This window comes from Bos indicus x Bos taurus, chromosome 14, assembly GCF_003369695.1.
Source record: "Bos indicus x Bos taurus breed Angus x Brahman F1 hybrid chromosome 14, Bos_hybrid_MaternalHap_v2.0, whole genome shotgun sequence".
NCBI lineage: Eukaryota > Metazoa > Chordata > Mammalia > Artiodactyla > Bovidae > Bos > Bos indicus x Bos taurus.
Window position 1 is genome coordinate 440,048 of NC_040089.1, and position 17,978 is coordinate 458,025.

The 17,978-nt window shown below is 63.8% G+C and overlaps 2 protein-coding genes across 9 annotated transcripts; both read left to right on the forward strand.

Moving 5' to 3' along the window:
• Window positions 1-634: 634 nt before the first annotated feature.
• Window positions 635-11,701, forward strand: TONSL (tonsoku like, DNA repair protein). Of its 2 annotated transcripts, XM_027560407.1 has the most exons (26): window positions 635-743; window positions 844-939; window positions 1,088-1,230; window positions 1,764-1,947; window positions 2,295-2,424; window positions 2,647-2,818; window positions 2,892-3,006; window positions 3,546-3,691; window positions 3,772-3,924; window positions 4,072-4,197; window positions 4,311-4,497; window positions 4,855-4,934; window positions 5,030-5,119; window positions 5,406-5,478; window positions 5,575-5,738; window positions 5,820-5,943; window positions 6,058-6,815; window positions 6,922-6,998; window positions 7,342-7,492; window positions 7,573-7,651; window positions 8,002-8,303; window positions 8,445-8,616; window positions 9,252-9,427; window positions 9,826-9,899; window positions 10,116-10,249; window positions 11,441-11,701. In XM_027560407.1, exons 1-26 carry the CDS (start codon window positions 719-721, stop codon window positions 11,632-11,634), a joined length of 4,125 nt encoding a protein of 1,374 aa, XP_027416208.1. In that variant the 5' UTR covers window positions 635-718; the 3' UTR covers window positions 11,635-11,701. The 2 variants fall into 2 exon arrangements, with proteins under 2 accessions (XP_027416208.1, XP_027416209.1); XM_027560408.1 differs by lacking the exon at window positions 1,764-1,947.
• Window positions 11,702-12,797: 1,096 nt separating this feature from the next.
• VPS28 (VPS28, ESCRT-I subunit) lies at window positions 12,798-17,275 on the forward strand. 7 transcript variants are annotated; one of them, XM_027560596.1, is made up of 11 exons: window positions 12,806-12,887; window positions 13,735-13,901; window positions 14,090-14,191; window positions 14,717-14,745; window positions 14,864-14,901; window positions 15,108-15,197; window positions 15,814-15,919; window positions 16,023-16,124; window positions 16,441-16,494; window positions 16,584-16,675; window positions 17,026-17,275. In XM_027560596.1, the coding sequence occupies exons 3-11, from the start codon at window positions 14,155-14,157 to the stop codon at window positions 17,141-17,143; spliced, it is 666 nt and encodes a 221-aa protein (XP_027416397.1). In that variant the 5' UTR covers window positions 12,806-12,887; window positions 13,735-13,901; window positions 14,090-14,154; the 3' UTR covers window positions 17,144-17,275. The 7 variants fall into 7 exon arrangements, with proteins under 7 accessions (XP_027416400.1, XP_027416403.1, XP_027416397.1 ...); XM_027560597.1 differs by having other exon boundaries at window positions 12,830-12,887; window positions 13,735-13,908; XM_027560599.1 differs by lacking the exon at window positions 13,735-13,901 and having other exon boundaries at window positions 12,798-12,887.
• Window positions 17,276-17,978: the final 703 nt, after the last annotated feature.

The window sequence follows — 17,978 nt, forward strand, 5'->3', positions numbered from 1 at the left end:
CTAGCAGGTGTTTGGTTCTCCAGGCGTGGGGTACAGGACGGGCACTTAGAGGTCGCCAGGGCTCCCCACGCCCCGGATCTCCCGGCTTTGAGGCCACAGCGCTCCAGGCTCGGATCCTGCCCCCTTTACCTCTCAGCACACGACGGTTTTGCAGTTTTAACGAGCGCACGCTGAGTTTTCCAGGAACACAACCGTCGAGCACACTGAGAAGTTCAGTTCATTTTGGAACTCAAACCCCCCCCCCCCTCCCGCCGGCAGCACTGGAGGTCGGAGTTCCCGCGTGTGAGGACTCCGGCACGTTCGCGGCTGATGCGGGTTCTGCGGGGACACAGATCCGAGCGCCCAAGTGCCCGTGGTCCCCGAGGCCTTCCTCTCCTCCCCTGCGAGGGCAGTGCGTTCCTCAGACCAGGTCGCGCAGGTGTCCAGAACAGCGGCAGCAAGCGGCGGGAGCCCGGGAGACCTCACCCCAAGGGCCGCTGCGATCGTGGGGCGGGACCCGGGCTCCGCGCGCAGAAGACCCGGGGGCTGAAGGCGCCTTCCACGCTTCGAGCGCTAGCGCAGCCCTACTACAACTCCCAGGATGCTTTGGGCGCCTAGACTACACTTCCCGAGATGCTCCGCAGCAGGACCGGGCCTGCGTTCGGGGCCAGGAAGGGCGGGGCCGCCGCGCCAGCAGGGAGCGCGGGAAGTCCGGAACCCCGGGCGCGGCGACTACAGGATGAGCCTGGAGCGCGAGCTTCGCCGTGAGTCCAGAGAAAAGCGCCCGAGCGCGGGGGCTGGAGACGGCCCTGGCCCTCCCGTGCGGAGAGGCTCATCGCTCAGGCCTCGTTATTCTCTCTGCAGAGCTGAGCAAGGCCAAAACTAAGGCCCAGAGGAGCGGCCAGCTGCGGGAGGAGGCCTCTGTCTGCCACCAGCTAGGGGAGCTCCTGGCCAGCCATGGTGCGTGAGGTGGAGTAGGGGCCGTAGGGGCCTGGGACTGGGAGGACCAGGGGTGAGGGCTTCCTGAGCACCGGCCGGCCGCCATCTCACTGGCCTTGCTCCCCTGGCCCACTGCTCAGTCTGACTGAAGCCTGTCCCGCCCACCCAGGCTGCTACGCGGAGGCACTGCGAGAGCACCAGCAAGAGCTGCAGCTCCTGGAGACCACCGACGACCCCCTGGGCTGCGCCGTGGCCCACCGCAAAATCGGAGAGCGGCTGGCGGAGATGGAAGACTACTCGGCTGCCCTGCAGGTGGGCGGAGACCGGCCCGCCCCCACGCTGGCCACAGTCAACACTCCGTGGTTTGCGTCTCCTGGGGGCAGAGCCTGCCAGGTCTCTGCCGTCCAGGCCTCTGGCTGGAGGGAAGAGGGGGACATGGTGCGATGCGGCTTCAGCTTCAGAGAGCCCTGCACCAGCAGTGGTCACCTGGTCCTTGGATGCATGCACCACAGCCTCTCCTGGGAGCGTGGCTCCAGAAACCACTGATGAACATGTTACTGGAGCTGAAATCACCGGGGGCTGGCTGGGTGGGATTCCAGACCTTTTATCCACACAGAACTGCCCTGGCTTCTGTGTTCCCGCAGCACCAATGACTCCCAGTCAGTCTCTCCTCGTGTGACTGGATGGTTAGCATGTGGTGCCACCGTCCCCACAGGCAGCGCTTGGCACAGAGGAAACAGTGTGTGTGCAGCCTGGCTTCGGCCTGCACCTGGGGGCTTGGGGGACATGTGGGGCTTGCTTGCGGTGGGGGTTGGCTCACAGTGGCCATTCTTCTGTGCCTCCAGCACCAGCACCGCTACCTGGAGCTAGCGTGTGCCCTCTCCAACCACGTTGAGCAGCAGAGGGCCTGGGCCACCATTGGCCGCACCCACCTGGACATCTATGACCACCACCAGTCCCAGGACGCCTTGCAGCAGGCACAGGATGCCTTCGAGAAAAGCTTGGCTATCCTGGATGAGAAGCTGCAGGGTGACTGCCCTTAGGCCTCGCCCTCCCCTACTTTGGCTTCCTGTGCTTTGCAGGGAGAAGAGGCTACAGCCTCCTTGCCCATGTGATGGGTCTCCTGTCTAGGTTCCTCCCTTTGTGAGGCTGAGACTGGCTCTCAGAAGCCACCCACACCCACACCCCCCACTTTGCGGCCCTGCAAATCCCGTGCTCCTCCTGACCTCAGATCTGGCTGCCTTTGCTCTATTCCCTTCACTCTATCTGCAACAGAACCCCTGGCACCTACAGGGAGAGGCTAGAGGAGGGTCAGGGAGAGGCCGGAGACCCCAAATGGGGGTGGGGCACTGAGTGTCTGCAGGGGTGTCTTCCAGGTTCACTGCCCAAGCGAGAGCTGAGTGAGATGAGGACCCGAATCTACCTCAACCTGGGCCTCACCTGCGAGAGCCTGCAGCAGGTGGCCCTGTGCAGTGCCTACTTCAAGAAGAGCATCTTCCTGGCCGAGTAAGTCCCCACCAGGCCCCAGGGGGATCTGGGTTCCTGCCCCTGGAGGAAGTGGCCAGGGCGAGGGCAGCCAGCTGGCTCACCCCTGTGCCCCGTCAGTCTCCTGGGAACAGAGGCTTGGCTTGACTTTGTGGGGCCGGAGCCCTCGGTGGGGTCCGTGGGTGCCTGCTCTGCTGTCCCTGTGCAGAAGCCCCGGGCACCGACAGCCCCATCCCCCCACAGGCAGAACCACCTGTATGAAGACCTGTTTCGAGCCCGCTACAACCTGGGGGCCATCCACTGGCGGCGGGGGCAGCACTCGCAGGCCATGCGCTGTCTGGAGGGGGCGCGGGAGTGCGCGCGCGTCCTGAAGCAGGCCTTCCTGGAGAGCGAGTGCTGCCTGCTGCTCTCGCAGGTGCCCTGGGCTCGGCCCTCGGGTGGGCTTGGGCCTTCGGGGGCCTGCAGGCTTACCTTCCCTTGCCCCCCAGGTCCTCCTAGACCTTGGGGATTTCCTGGCTGCCAAGAGAGCCTTGAAGAAGGCCTATCGGCTCGGCTCCCAGAAGCCTTTGCAGAAAGCTTCAGTCTGCCGGACCCTGAAGTATGGTGAGCCTAGAAGGAGCCCTGGGGTCTCGACCCCCCAAGACAGGGTAGGGAGGGCTCCTTCTTTCAGCAGATGAGGCCAGGGTATGCGTCCTTGGGGAGGGGGCACCATCAGGAGAGGCCCATCCTCTCCACTTCCGGTTAGGAGGGGTCTTACGGTTCTCTGAGCCTCCATTCAGCAAGGAGTGTAGGAGGCACCCTGGGTGGTCAGGAGGCTGGTGTCTGCTCATAAGCCAGCATCTTCACTGGCAGACCCAAGACAAAAAATGTCCTGCTTAATGGCGGGAGTATGGCCTAGTGGGACTGATAAGTGGCCCGGTGTCCTCCATTGATAAGTAGTGGTCACCAGGGCCCCTGCCTGCATCCCTGCCACAGGCCAGTCCCTAACCTGTGCTGAACTTGGTTGGTTCTCTTGCTGTGACCCCACGAGGTAGCCCCTCCTACCACCCCCTTACTGGGGGTGAGCAGAGGCTGGGTGTGGTGGGTGCTGGAGCTGGGTCAGGCCCGCACTGGCCATCCCTGCATAAGGCTCTTTCCGGCAGTGCTGGCGGTGGTCCAGCTGCAGCAGCGACTAGAGGAGTCCGAGGAGAGTGACCCCGAGGTTGCCATGGGCATCTGTGAGCAGCTGGGGGACCTGTTCTCCAAGGCAGGCGACTTTCCCAAGGCCGCTGCAGCCTACCAGAAGCAGGTGTGTGCCAAGCGGGCATGGCGGATGGCAGGGGCTACAGGGGGTGGCACAGCCCTGGCCTGACGGCAGCTGCCCCCCAGCTGCGCTTTGCAGAGCTGCTCAGCAGGCCGGGGCCCGAGCTGGCCGTCATCCACGTGTCCCTGGCTGCCACCCTGGGGGACATGAAGGACCACCGCCAGGCTGTGCACCATTACGAAGCGGAACTGAAGCTGCAGGAGGGCAACCCCCTGGAGGTGAGCAGTCATGGCCCCGTCCTGCCTGAGGCTCCATCACAGGGCTGCCACCCTGAGCACGGGGGCCTTGCACCCCCGGGGCGGCCACCCTCCATCTCGTGTTTGGCAGCGGGGGCCACAGCCGTCAACTTTGTGCTTCTCCTCCAGGAGGCCAAGACCTGGTTGAACATTGCCCTGTCCCGTGAGGAGGCTGGCGACGCCTACGAGGTGCTGGCGCTGTGCTTCCAGAAGGCTCTTGGCTGCGCCCAGCTGGCCGGGCAGCCCCAGCTGCAGGTGGGGAGCGCCTGCCCACCCACGCTGGGATCCCGCACACAGCTTCCCCGGAGCCTGACTGTCCGCGGCCCTGTCTCGCCCACGGCCCTGAGCTGGGTGCCCCCTCTCCTCAGAGGCAGATCTTGCAGCACCTCCATGCTGTACAGCTGAGGCTGCAGCCCCAGGAGGCCCCCAGCACCGAAACCAGGCTGCAGGAACTGAAAGCGGCTGGAGACGAGGACGAGGGGGACGGGGAGGACGAGGAGGACGAGGAGGACGACGATGCTCTGGAGGCCACGGAGCTGGAGCTCTCCGAGAGTGGTGAGGCTCGCTCCCTGGCGCCTGCTTGGGGTGGCTGGGGCCAGCTCACGGGCTTCTGACTCCTGAGGAGGGAACAGCTGGGCACCCAGCAGGTGGAAGAGGGATGCTGTCCACTAAGCAGTTGGGTGAGAGGCACCCACGGTGGAGAAGCAGGTGCTGGGAGGGTGGGCGCACACAGGTGTCGCACAGTGAAGGACACCTGCGCCCGGCGTCAGCTGCTCTCATCGAGGGCGGGACCTGGAAAAGAAATAGCGGAGGTCTGGGGCTGGGGGAGACTGACCCACGGGCAGTCTCAGCTCAGGAGGCCTCGGCACAGGGACCAGCTCACATGGGGTGGCGGGCTTGGCTCTGCTACAGAGAACGAAGCCGACGCGTCCCCGCCACTGGAGGAGGATGAGGAGCTACGAGGCTGCCTGGGCCGGCAGAGGGTGAACAAGGTGAGGACCGCGGGCTGAGGACAGTGACCGTTCTGTGGTCACTGGTGCCATCCAGCCCCTGACGCCTCTGCCCCCGTCCTGGGCTGTGCCCACAGTGGAGCCGGCGAAACGACGTGGGAGAGACGCTGCTGCACCGAGCGTGCATCGAGGGCCAGCTGGGCCGCGTTCAAGACCTTGTGAGACAGGTAGGCACCCCCCTGCAGGCTGGGCCGCGCCCAGGACCTGGTGAGGCAGGTAGGCAACGCCCCCACAGACTGGGCTGTCTCCCCAGGGAACAGGGCAGGGCTGGAGGGCCAGAGCCAGAACTGGGGACCCTGTCCCTCCTTGTAGGGAGCATCTCTTTGTTCTGTGATCTGGGCCAGGCCAGGCTGAGGGGTGCGCCCGTGGCGCCTTCTGCAGGCTTCAGTGCCAGGGAAAGGCTAGGTTGGTGGGGGCACTCGGGGCCAGGCTCCTTCCCATTCTTGGTCACAGGGCCACCCCCTAAACCCTCGGGACTACTGTGGCTGGACACCCCTGCACGAGGCCTGCAACTACGGGCATCTGGGTGAGCATGGGACGGGGGTTCTGGCCTGTGATGGGGAGAGGGAATGTGTCCCTCCCGAGAGAGGGCCTGGGAGCCAGCTCATGCACCTGTCCGCAGACATCGTCCGTTTCCTGCTGGACCACGGGGCTGCGGTGGATGACCCAGGCGGCCAGGGCTGTGACGGCATCACACCCCTGCATGATGCCCTCAACTGTGGCCACTTTGAGGTGGCTGAGCTGCTCATCGAGCGAGGAGCATCTGTCACCCTCCGCACCAGGAAGGTGAGTGGACGCAGGCCAGGAGGGCGTGGGCAGCGGTGGGTGGAGTTAGTGCCACCAACCCTGCCCAACTGGTACCCCCAGGGCCACAACCCGCTGGAGACGCTGCAGCAGTGGGTGAAGCTATACGGCAAGGATTTGGACAGTGAGACGCAGGAGAAGGCAGCTGCCATGGGGAGGCTGCTCCAAGCGGCCTCCTTGGGTCGAGGTAAGCAGGGCCTCCTCTGCCCTTGGGGATTCCGCTCCTTAGCCTGAGAGTCTTGGGCCCAGGGTGGCGGTCATGTGCCAGGCACTGTCTCACAAGAGATTGCTCTCTCCGCAGCTCCCCACAGCTCCCAGGCTCCACAGACCCTCCCAAGTAACCATCTGTTTGACCCTGAGACCTCTCCTCCCTCAAGTCCTTGCCCAGGAACCCCAGAGGTCTGTGAAGCCAGCACCAGAGTGTCCCAGGGGCTGGCAGTGTCCACTGTGGCCAGACCTCGGAGGAGCAGGCACAAAGTGGCCAGCAGTAGCAGCTCAGAGGGCGAGGACAGTGCTGGCCCGTCCCAGCCCACCCAGAAGAGGCCCCGGCACGCCAGCCCATCACTGCAGACCAAGGCCCCGATGCCCGGGCCTGCCAGCGATAGGGAGGCAGCCACAACAAGTACCAGCTGGGCTGCCTACCGGGAGGCCATCCGTGGAGTGGGCAGTGCCCAGACCTGCCGCCTGGGCCCCAGTCCACTGCGAGGGCCCAGCGAGATTCCCATCCCCCAAGCGGCACTCATCCCTCAGGAGGAGTGCTTGGCCGGGGACTGGCTGGAGGAAGACTTCCCAATGAGCCCTGGTCACCGGGGCCGCTGCCCAGCCCGCCCCCAGAGCAGTGGGGATGGCGGCAGACACCGTGCCTCCGGCCCAGGCAGCGACACGGCACGCAGGCCCCGGGCCCAGGCCCGGCAGAGCCGGTTGCCCTATCTCGAGAGCTGGAGCACGCCGGTCAGAGCAGACAGAGCCAACAGCCAGGCCACAGAGCCTGCACGGAGCCCCGACGTCCCCAGGGTCGTGGCGCCCACTGGAGAAAACCCCACAACAGGCCACCTCCCGGTGGGTGCTCACACCTGGGGCAGAGTGCCACCCAGGCTGTGGGAGAGGACGGGCAGGGGCCTGTCTCTCCTGGCTTCAGCCCCTTCTTCCCTGCCCCCACCCCTAGGGTCAGGTCCTGCCCCCTCCCATCCGAGTCCGAGTTCGAGTTCAGGACAACCTCTTCCTCATTCCCGTTCCACACCGGTAAGGTGTCTCCTCCCGGCGCCCAGCTCGCTGTGCCTCCGTGGGCTCTGTGCTGGGGGTGGTGCCCGGGGGCAGTAGAGGGCCCTTGTTGAGATGAGACCTGTGATGAGAGCCCACCTGGCCCTATCCCTTGCCCCTGGGGGACTGCTTGCGGGGAGGTGCCGGCAGGCACGGGCTCAGGAAGGCCCCGAGTGGTCCGCCAGGCCCTGGGATCCCTAGGAGTGGCCCAGAGGTGCCCCGTTGTGCACGTCGCAGGCGGACAGAAGGAGAGGGAGGAGCTGCGCACCCCCAGGTGGCAGGGCAAGAACCTGCCTGTACTCAGCCTGCACCCGTGCCCGCACAGGGAGGCCCACTCCGTGGCCTGGCTGGCTGAGCAGGCCGCCCAGCGTCACTACCAGGCCTCCGGGCTGTTGCCTCGGCTCTCCCTGCAGAAAGAGGGGGCCCTGCTGGCCCCTCAGGACCCCATCCCCGACGTGCTGCAGAGCAACGAGGAGGTAAGTGGCCAGAGCCAGGGCCCTGAGCTGGGGGCGTCGTCTAGGACGGGTCGGGGCCACTCACCACTGCTGCTCGCCAGGTGTTGGCTGAGGTGACTTCGTGGGACCTCCCCCCACTGAGGGACCGCTACCGCCGGGCCTGCCAGACCCTGGAGCAAGGTAAGGGTCCAGGCAGCCCTGCAGAGACCTGGGCAGAGAACTAGACCAGGCCCACGGCCTTCAGTCTCAGGACCCCAGGCATTGACCGGGGTCCCCCCGCCACATCTGGCCTCAGGGTTTCCTCCCCTACCTAGCGGCCCCCTAGGGTGTAGGTAGTGAGGGCAGGAGGTGGCTCCATCTGGAGGTGGGTCAGCACCACGCACCCTGGCTCTGCAGCATGCCTTGGGGCCCCAGGAGCTGCCCTGGAGCTCATGCTGGAGCAGGGGGCGGGGTGCCGCCTGACTGGCCACCACTGACTCCCAGGGCAGGACAGGCGGAACCTGTCCTGGTGACACCATGTCCCTCCCCAGGGGAGCACCAGCAGGTGCTACAGGCCGTGGAGCACCAGGGCTCAGCCCCCACATTCAGTGCCTGCTCCCTGGCACTGCGCCAGGCCCAGCTCACGCCGCTGCTGCGGGCCCTGAAGCTGCACTCGGCACTCCGGGAGCTTCGCCTGGCCGGGAACCGGCTGGGGGATGGGTGTGTTGCTGAGCTGCTGGCCACTCTGGACACCGTGCCCAGCCTGACCCTCCTCGACCTGTCCTCTAACCACCTGGGCCCTGAAGGCCTGCGCCAGCTTGCTGCGGGCCTCCTGGGGCAGACCACCTTGCAGGTAAGAGGAACGGGGAACAGCAGCATCTGAGTGTCCACATCCAGCCCATCCCTGGTGGGGAGGTGCGGTTGAGAGCACTGGCCGGCGCCCAGATTCAGGTGGCAAACACCAGACCCTCTGGGGGCCTTGTGTCTCCCACAGAACTTGGAAGAGCTGGACTTGAGCATGAACCCCCTCGGGGATGGCTGTGGCCAGGCCCTGGCCTCCATCCTGCGGGCCTGCCCCGTGCTTTGCACCCTGCACCTCCAGGCCTGTGGCTTTGGCCCCGGCTTCTTCCTGAGCCATCAGGTGGCCCTGGGCAGTGCCTTCCAAGGTGAGCTGCTGGCACATCCACTCCCCGGCCCCAGGGGTTCAGAGAGCCTCAAACCAGGGCACCAGTTTGGCTCTCGGGAGCATGTGAGTGGACATGGGGGTGGCTTGCCTGGCCTGGGCAGCCCCCCAGGACCCAGACCCAGTCCCAGCTACATATACTGCAGGCCCAGCCCTGTTGCTCCCCGGCTCTGAGCATTCTGTTTGTGGGAGACGATTCCACCCGCAGTCCCAGCACCAAGAGGCGGGAAACTGAGCATCCTCCAGGAGGTTTTCCACGGAGGCCTGAGCTAGGAAGTGGGGCTCAGAGCTGGGAGCGCAGCAGAGGGGAGGAGGGGCTGGGACTTGGGTGGTAGACGGAGTGCCCCCACCCAGCCCTGCCCCACCATGTGTGGGTGTACCAGTCTTGGGGCCACCCTGGCATGAGTAGGGACAGGTCGGGTACCCAGAAGTGGTGGGAAGAAACTGAGCTCAGGAGTTTGGTGCTGCCCCCTCCCCAGCGTGAGACCCTGGGCCGAGACCCCATTTCCCAGTACATAGAACCTCGGAGACAGTGACAGCCTCCCAAGGGTCACGGGGGCTCTGGGCCAAGGCCTGGGGACAGGGAGGAACCTGATGGAGGTTCTGGCCTTCATATAGACACCAAGTGCCTGAAGACACTGTCCCTGTCCTACAATGGCCTGGGCCCCACTGCCCTGGGCCCAGTCCTGGGGAGCCTGCCGGCACACAGCCTCCTGCGCCTGGAGCTGAGCTCTGTGGTCACTGGCAAGAGTGACGTCGGCCTCACGGACCCTGTGGTTCACTACCTGAGCCAGGTACTCGCTCAAGGGGGCACTAAGCCAGAGACACTTTGACCCCCAGGACTGGGGGGGGGGGAGCTGGGAGAGGGTGCAAGTTGGGAGAGAACAGGGGTGGGGAACTCCTTCTCTAGACCTGCTTGCCTCGGGTTCCGAGGTCCTGGCCAACAGGAAAGGCGCCTGGGTGGCGCGGGTCTACTGAGATCACGTCATGGTGTGCCAAGTATGAGCCACTCCTCTGGGTAGAAGCATTTCCTTCTGACCTGCAGACTTTGGGAGACGCCGCCCCCTCTGGCTTCGGGGGTCAGGCATGCTTCACTCCATCATTCTCAAGGGATGGGGGCGGTGTCTGGCGCCCTGGGTGTAGGGCCTCTACTGGGAGGCAGGGAGGGCAGGTGTCCCTCTCTGATGTCTAGGAAGGCTGCGTCCTGGAGCACCTGAGCCTGTCAGCAAACCACCTGGGCGACAAAGATGTGAGAGCTCTGAGCAGGTAACGCTGCCACTACCCTGCGGGTCTGGTCGCATAGCTGGGAGGCTGGGGCCTCACGACCTGCCTCCCTCGGGCTCTCACATCCTTCCGCTGGGTCCTCCTGTCACCCATGCGCCATGGCCTCTAGCTTCAGTGGCTCTCAGGAGTGTCTGGTGTCACCTGGGGCAGCTTCCCCTCATGACGGAAACTGACCCCCAGGCTTCTGCCCTGTCTCAGATGTCTCCCTCTCTGCCCCTCACTGGTCTCGCTGGACCTGTCTGCCAACCCTGAGGTCAGCAGTGCTGGCCTGGAGGAGCTCCTGTCTACCCTCCAAAAGCGGCCCCAAGGCCTCAGCTTCCTGGGCCTGTCAGGTGAGCTCTGGGTGTGGCGGCCGCAGCTGCCCAACTGGAGCTGGTGACACAGCCCCTGCTTGGGAACTTGCCTGAGGCCCAGGTGCCTCCTCTGAAGGGGCCGTCCTGCCACTAGCCAGGCTGCAGAGTGGAGCTGGGGCCCCTGGGTGCTCAAGTGGAGGACAGTGCCCAGCATGCCCAGAGGCAGCTGCAAGCCTCACCCCTCAAACCACAGGGCGGGAGGAGCGTAGGCCTCTGCCTCCAGCGTGGTCAGCCCGACCCTCAAGACCATGGCTGGGGGACCCACTGCCGCAGGGACTTTTTCATTCCTATTGTCCAGAGGGAGGGAGGGGAGGTCAGCCTAGAGTGGCAATACCTGCCTCCGAGGGACCCTTCTGCTTCTGGCCAGGGCGCCCTGACCGTACCATCTAGGCCTGTGGCCTGACTTAGGTGGTTCTCTGGCCACACCTGTTGCAGGACCCCGTCTTGAGAACGACCCCAGAGAGGTGCATTGGGTGAACTGGTGCGTCCTGCTGGGCTGGGAGCAGGGCAGACCAGACTTGGCCCTCCAGGAGAACCAGGGCTGGGGGTGGGTGTGCACACTGGGGACCCCTGGGTTCTTCCTGCTCCTCGCCTACTGCCCTACAGGGCCAGGCTGGTTCTTCAGGAAGGCCCTCCTGAAGGCAGGCTGGTGGGCGACCTACCCCTCACTCAGCTGTGGGGCCGCTACCCACACATCTGGCTTCCTGGCACCTGTAGGCTCTCACCAAGCCCCCTGCTGGGTACTCTGTGGTCTCTGAGGATTGAGCATTGGCAGTTCAGTGTTCTGAGACTCCCAAGAAGCCATGCTGGGTCCATCTTATGGACAGAGACATCATCAGACACTGTCAGAGGCACAGATGTGAATGCAGTGTCTCAGAGCTGACCTCCCTCCTGCCTGACCACTGGCTGTGGGAGGGGTCTGCAGTCCCAGGCAGCCTCTGGGAGAGCACCCTCCATCCTTGAGAATGATCTGGCCTCTCCTGGGCTTTGCTCATGCCCCTCACTGCAGCCCTCGGGGCCTCAGGGGAAGTGCATATCGTCCCTAGGGCAACACTGGTAAAGAAAAAAGTCCTGTGAGACCCGAGACAAACCCCACTGGCTCCCGCGGGACTCCTGCTGCATCCTGCCAGGAGCAGCTCCCCAAGGCTGACTTCTGCCTCCCCTCTGCAGGCTGTGCTGTCCAGGGCCCCCTGGGCCTGGACCTCTGGGACAAGGTTGTGGCGCAGCTGCAGGAGCTGCAGCTGTGCACCAGACGTCTCTCCGCTGAGGACCGGAATGCCCTGCACCAGCTGTTGCCCAGCCAGCTGGGCCCCAAAGTGTGCACCCTGGACCAGGGCCCCAAGCTCTTCTTCAGGCACCTCTGACTGGCCAGCCCCATGGTGTGCCCTGCCCAGGCCTCTAATAAAGAAGCCACTGCTGCTTCCACCCCTCTCTGCTGTTGCTCCTTGGAAGGCAAGTGGGAGGTGGAAGGCAGGGTTGTAAAGCTTAGAGCCCACAGGAACTGAGGGTGTTACTGGAGCAGGTTCGTCTGCCCAGGAAACAGCGAGCCAAAACCCAGAGACCAAGGTTTGCAGCAGAGGAAGGATTTATTCACAAGGCAGCCAAGCAAGGTGATGGCAGGACAGGTCTCATATTTGCTTCCTCAAAGGCGAGGGGCTTGCGACATTACAGTATAAAGAAACAGGTTGGGGGGATTCCCTGGTGATTAGGACTCTGCACTTTCACAGCCAATGGCTAGATTCGATCCCTGGTAGGGGAATTAAGATCCCACAAGCCTCAGTGCCCCCCACAAAAAGCAGGATGATTTTAGGTGTGGGGAGAGAACCTTGGAGGCAGGGAAGAGGTGAGATCATCTGTTCTGCAGAGGCACATCTGAATTACTTGCTTCTTAATGGCACACGTTAAAAATGGTGGCACATGATGGGGTGGAGCTCTGAAGGCAAGAGGTCATTCGCTGGACCCCGGAACAGGGCCAGTTTTAGCGTCGTGCATGCAAGCTTTTGTATCAACAATGAAAGCAACCTCGATCCGTGAAGACAGGCTACAAATGGAGGGCCTGCGGGAAGGGCTACCCACTCCAGTATTCTGGCCTGGAGAATTCCATGGACTGCATAGTCGGAAGGGCGGCAAACCTTCACACAGTTAACTTGCAGTGTTACTTCAGTTTCTTATATGTGTGTATGCACACGTTATTTTTCGGATTCTTTCCCATTATAGGTTATTACAAGAGACTGCATAATTCCCCACGCTATACAGTAGGTCCTTGTTTACCGCGGGCTTCTTATCAAGCGGTAAGGCAAGCTCTAAGGTTTCTGTTACCAGTTTCTGTTAACCCTGTGGGGCGGTTTCAAGGGCAGAGCTGGCCGCTTAGAGGCCCTCTAGGGGAACGCAAAGCCACTTATCCGCAGCTTCCTTCCCTCTGTCCCAGGGACAGACTCACCCGCAGCCTCAGCTCTCAGGGGGCGGGACGTAGCCAGCGCGCAGGCGCAGACGGCGGGGCCTGGCGCAGGTGTAGCGTGCGCATGCGCAGGCGGCGGGGCCTGGCGCGCAGGCGCGGGAGCAGACGTCAGGTGCGCCCCGCCCTCGCGCCGTCGCTGGGACCTGCGAGGCGGTCCAGGTATTCCGGGCAAGGGACGGGCGGAAAAGGCGGTCTGACCAAAACCCACCGTCTTCGCCACGCCGCGGAGGGTCCTCTGCATCCCTGCTCCTCGGTTCCCTCTCGGAGTTCTGTGTCCCGGGCCCCCGGGTCTCCTGGCTCCTTCCGGGGTCTGAGGCCGTCTCCCGGGCCTGCGCGCCCTGCGCTCGCCGGGCTTTCTCTGGGAGCTCGCCGCCCTGCTCGTGCAGGGTGACGATGCTCAGCGTGTGGCCGCGGAGCTCCCCTTTCGTGGCTGCTGGGGTCCCGCTGTAGGGCCACAGCCGAGCCCCTGATTGCTCCTGGCCGTCCCACCGCCTCACGGTTGCTGAGCGGTCTGTGTGTCCCTGCCCCGCCCCCGCCGCGCCCAGCTGAACTCCCAGCCTCGTCCCCCAGGCCTCATCCCGCCTTCCCGCTGCACTGCCTCTGCGCCGGGTCCCGGGGCTCAGCATAGGCTGTCTTTTCGCTACCTTGGTTCACCCTCAGCCATTTCCAGTGGGGCGCCACCCACCCGCTCAGTGCCACAGGCTCAGGCTGCCCGTCCGGGCCTCTCCCCTGACCTCCAGGCGCCTCTGCAGCCTCCTTGGAGCCTGCGGAGCTTCTCAAAGCCCACACGTTCAAACCGTAGTACACCCACCTACTCTCTACACCTACTCTGTTTACCGTCTCCGTGTCAGCTCATCTGACACCTACTCTGTTTACCGTCTCCGTGTCAGCTCATCTGACGGTCATGGTGCCTTTGGTCTGAAAATACGGATGTCGTTCTTGAGTCGTTTTTAATTTTTACACATTTTAAAATTCTCCATTGCACCTGGTGGGTCCATCTCCAAAGCACGTCTGAACCTCGCCCCAGCCACTGCATCAACTTCTCAAGTGAGCAGGGCTCCTGCTTCCACTGTCTGCTCAGCTCACTGCCCATCTGGGTCCCCGAGGACTTGTCTCCAATTGTCCAGTGACTCCAGCTCGCTGCACCAGGATAAGCCCAGACTCCTCTTGCCTGTGAGTGGTGCGTCCTTTGACAAACCACCCCCCGACACACACTCCCCTCTGCCTCTATCATCCTCCGGACTGTCCTCACAGAAAGTTCACCCCAACCCCCCTTGGTCTGCTCCTCCAAATTTATTCTTGTGTGAAGATATGCTCAGGATTGTCTTTTAAGAGGTTGTGTCGTGTGTTCTCTTCTGCAGGTCACTCCTCCAGTGGCTGCCGCATCTTCCTCTCTTTCCTGGTCACCTGACTCAGAGCCGGCAGGATGTTTCACGGGATCCCAGCCACTCCTGGCATGGGAGGTGAGTATGGTCCATGATGGGCCCAGGGACCCAGACGGCCGAGGCTTTCAACCTGCAGAGGCCAGGGGTTGCCAGCAGGCTATAACGTCTGACACAACAAGGTCCCAGGGGGTAGCCAGGGGCCCAAAGACCTCCTCCAAGTGGGGTCAGCTGGACGCAGAGATGACAGCTGTAGTGTGCCTGGACTTCAGGGTGTCTCAAGTATCCCGGAGTCCCCAGGCCAGGAGGATGGTTGCAAAGCATGTGACAGACATTGTGTACCCACAACCACATCATAAGTAAGTTGTGGTCACTCAGCTATAGGGGCAGTAGCTGAGCAACAGGAGTGGAATGGAGCACCAGGCCTAGCATGCAGCCCCTGAACCCAGAGGCCTGTGCTCTGCTTGGGTCCCCCTCAGAGTGAGGGGGGCCTATGTTCTGCTCAGGTCCCCTGCAGACTAAGAGGGGCTGGGACTGAAGTTCCTACGGCCAGGGTGGTGGCCAGGCTCGCTGGGGTGACTTTCCACTCTGCCTGTTCTGTCGCAGCCCCTGGAAACAAGCCGGAGCTGTATGAGGTGAGTGGTGGGCACCCTCCTGGCCATGTCAACTGTGGTTCTCATCTGCGTGGTCCTCACTGGGGCCCCGCAGCCTCACTGGTGCTGCTGGCCGACCCTCCGCCTGGTCTCCCGACAGGAAGTGAAGCTGTACAAGAACGCCCGTGAGCGGGAGAAGTGAGTCCAGCCCCAGGCTGCCTGCCTCCCCCACCCTGGGGATCTTCCCAGGGAAACAGGTCCCCAGAAGCCTCTGCTCGGGGTGGGGTGAGGAGGCGGCCAGACCAAGAGCTCCACCTCAGTGGCACCCAGGCAGGGCTGGCAGGTGTGCTCGGGCCCTCAGCTTCCTGCCTGGGCAGCCACGCCTGAAGTCTGCGCCCCCTCAGGTACGACAACATGGCGGAGCTGTTTGCGGTGGTGAAGACGATGCAAGCCCTGGAGAAGGCGTACATCAAGGACTGCGTCACCCCCAACGAGTGAGAGCCCACCTCCCTGCACCGCTGGCCCAGCCTCGGAAGCTCAGCTCTGGCCTCCCGGGCCAGGTGCTCAGTGGGGAGGGAGGGTGGGCAGTCCGGGGGCAGTGCCCACGTGGGTGCGGCTGCGCCCAGCTTTCTCCAGGGTTCTGGCCCCGCCCCGCTCCCCGGGACCTCATCAGTGAGAACGCTTTGAAGGAGAGCTGGGGGCTCGGGCAGTCAGTCCGTGGGGAGCTGCTGGCCAGGCCTGGCAGCCCGGAGGTATGTGGGGTCTTTGTCTAGTGCGGTCGTGCCCCGCAGCAGCACTGTGAGCTGTCCATGTGGGGGCATAGCCAACACAGCCCAGGAAACAGGCTCAGGGACCTGGCTGGGACCTGCGGAGCCAACTTGCAAAGTCCAGACTGGTCCTCTGTAGCAGCCACATTTGGGGCATTACCCCACCCCACCCCCTGCACCTTTCAAAGCTTCATGAGGAAGCCTCTGCCCCCATGGCCGGTCTCTGGCCCTTAACGTCTTGTCCATGCGAGCTGCCCTGTGTCTGGAAGGGCAGAGGATAATTAGAAGGGACCCAGAGGCGCTGGCCTGGCACTGCGGGCAGCAGCCTGGCCTCTTCCCCCAGGTACACCGCAGCCTGCTCCCGACTCCTGGTCCAGTACAAGGCGGCCTTCCGGCAGGTCCAGGGCTCAGAAATCAGCTCCATTGATGAATTCTGCCGCAAATTTCGCGTGAGTGAGCGACTCCTTCACCCCGAGGGACGGGGGCAGGCGTAGGGGCCCCGGGGCTGCGGCCGGGCTGCCCTGTGAGGCCCAGCCGTGATCCTCCCCTCAGCTGGACTGCCCACTGGCTATGGAGAGGATCAAGGAGGACCGGCCCATCACCATCAAGGACGACAAAGGCAACCTGAACCGCTGCATAGCGGACGTGGTCTCGGTGCGGGCCCTGTGCGCATGCCCCGAACCGCCGCGGGGGTCCACGGGGCGGGGGCTGGGGGGCCACCGCGAGGCTCCGCCCCGTCCCAGGCCTACGTGGGTCGTGTCCTGCATTCCTACCCAGTAGCCCCCTGGCTGTAGGAATGGGTGGGGGTGGCGGGGGGGGCGGGGGTGGGGGGAGGCCCAAGTGATCCTCCAGCTAAGGCGAGCAAGGGGCTGGGTGGGGCGGCCCCAGGCCCCTCTCTGCAGAGGAACCAGGGTGTCGGGGGTCTGAGCCGGGGGTCCGGGAAGTCACACGCACACACACTCGCTCCCAGCTCTTTATCACGGTGATGGACAAGCTGCGCCTGGAGATCCGAGCCATGGACGAGGTGCGGCCCTGGGCAGGGGGAAGAGGGAAGGGGAGGTTCTGAGGAGCCGGGCTCAGCGGGGCGGGACCCAGCGGGCGCTGTTCCCTTAGATCCAGCCTGACCTGCGGGAGCTGATGGAGACCATGCACCGCATGAGCCACCTGCCCCCTGACTTCGAGGGCCGCCAGACGGTCAGCCAGTGGTGAGTGCTTGTCGCTTTCCAGGGCCCGCAACCCTAGCCCCAGCCCCCTCCCCTGTGCACACACCCCCTGGGTCTATAGCTACAAACACGCGTGCACGCACGCTCTGGCCCCATAGTCCTTCCCTCCACATACACATATATACATACACAAACACACACACGCACACACTGCAGCCCCATAGCCCTCCCTCTCCACCACTGCACACACACGCGAGTGCTATAGCCTTACCCCCCAGACACCGCCCCCCACCCCAAGCCCCATAACCTTACACACACACACCCCCCAGCCCCATAGCCCTCCCCCTCCACCACCACACACACAGGCAGGCGCTGTACCCTGTGCCCTGCAGGCTGCAGACCCTGAGTGGCATGTCGGCCTCAGATGAGCTGGATGACTCCCAGGTGCGCCAGATGCTCTTCGACCTGGAGTCGGCCTACAACGCCTTCAACCGCTTCCTGCATGCCTGAGCCCTGGCTCCCCAGGCCCGCCTTCTGCCATGGTTCCTGCTTCCCCGGACACCTGCTTTCCACGACCACCCGTCTGTCTGTTCATGGCGTCTGGAGTCCCCTCTTCCCAATAAAGCTGTTTTCTGACCTGCTGCTGAGGGCACTCCTCCCTCTCCAGCCCTTCCCTGTCTGTCCTCTCGGCCCTGGGAGCAGGCATTGACCTCTCTGGTGGGCACAGTCTGACACACAGGCAGGGCTGAGTAAATCTGCCGGCCACAGCCACCCCCAGTCTGAGAGCAGGAGGCTGTGCTGCCTGGGCTTGGCGGTCTGGCCACAGCCCCAGCAGTATCTCCCGGCCCTGGAGACGGGCAGCTGGGGCAGGCTCACACCTTTGCAGCAGGACCCGTCCTCGTGCAGGGCTCACTGGAGTCCCAGCTGACAGCTGCCAAGGGCAGTCCTCACCCAGGAGCAGTGGACAGCTCGGAACCCCTGGACTGGCCTCACCCAAAGCCTGGTGGGGAAGCACCCCCTGCTCCCTGTGCCTGCTCCAGGGCCTCAGGCCTGTGCTGTTCACATCCGTGCCCTTCAGACAGACAGCAACAAACCAGAGACCAAGGCTCTGGGTGCCAAGGTGGGTTAGTCTCAGCACCTATGGCGTTGGGACTAGGGACAGGCCAGTTTTACTGTAACATTTTCTTAGTGGTTCTTCTTCGTATATGGCTTCTAAAGGCAACAAGGTAAAGTGGTGTTTCGAGGGGGCAGTGTGGAGGTGCGCTTCCTGTGGACTCAGCGTGAGCAGAGGATGAGGGGAATGAGCAAGGTTGCTGGAAAAGGAGGAGAGGGGTGCAGGAAGACA

Bases quoted from the DNA above. Each gene is read 5' to 3' on its own strand.
- VPS28 (XM_027560599.1), top strand. From the start codon at position 14,155: ATGTTTCACGGGATCCCAGCCACTCCTGGCATGGGAG. The intron at 14,192-14,716 runs GTGAGTATGGTC...GTTCTGTCGCAG, and splicing joins AGCCACTCCTGGCATGGGAG to CCCCTGGAAACAAGCCGGAG. The intron at 14,902-15,107 runs GTGAGTCCAGCC...GCGCCCCCTCAG, and splicing joins AACGCCCGTGAGCGGGAGAA to GTACGACAACATGGCGGAGC.
- TONSL (XM_027560407.1), top strand. From the start codon at position 719: ATGAGCCTGGAGCGCGAGCTTCGCC. The intron at 4,498-4,854 runs GTGAGGCTCGCT...GCTCTGCTACAG, and splicing joins GCTGGAGCTCTCCGAGAGTG to AGAACGAAGCCGACGCGTCC. The intron at 5,739-5,819 runs GTGAGTGGACGC...TGGTACCCCCAG, and splicing joins TCACCCTCCGCACCAGGAAG to GGCCACAACCCGCTGGAGAC.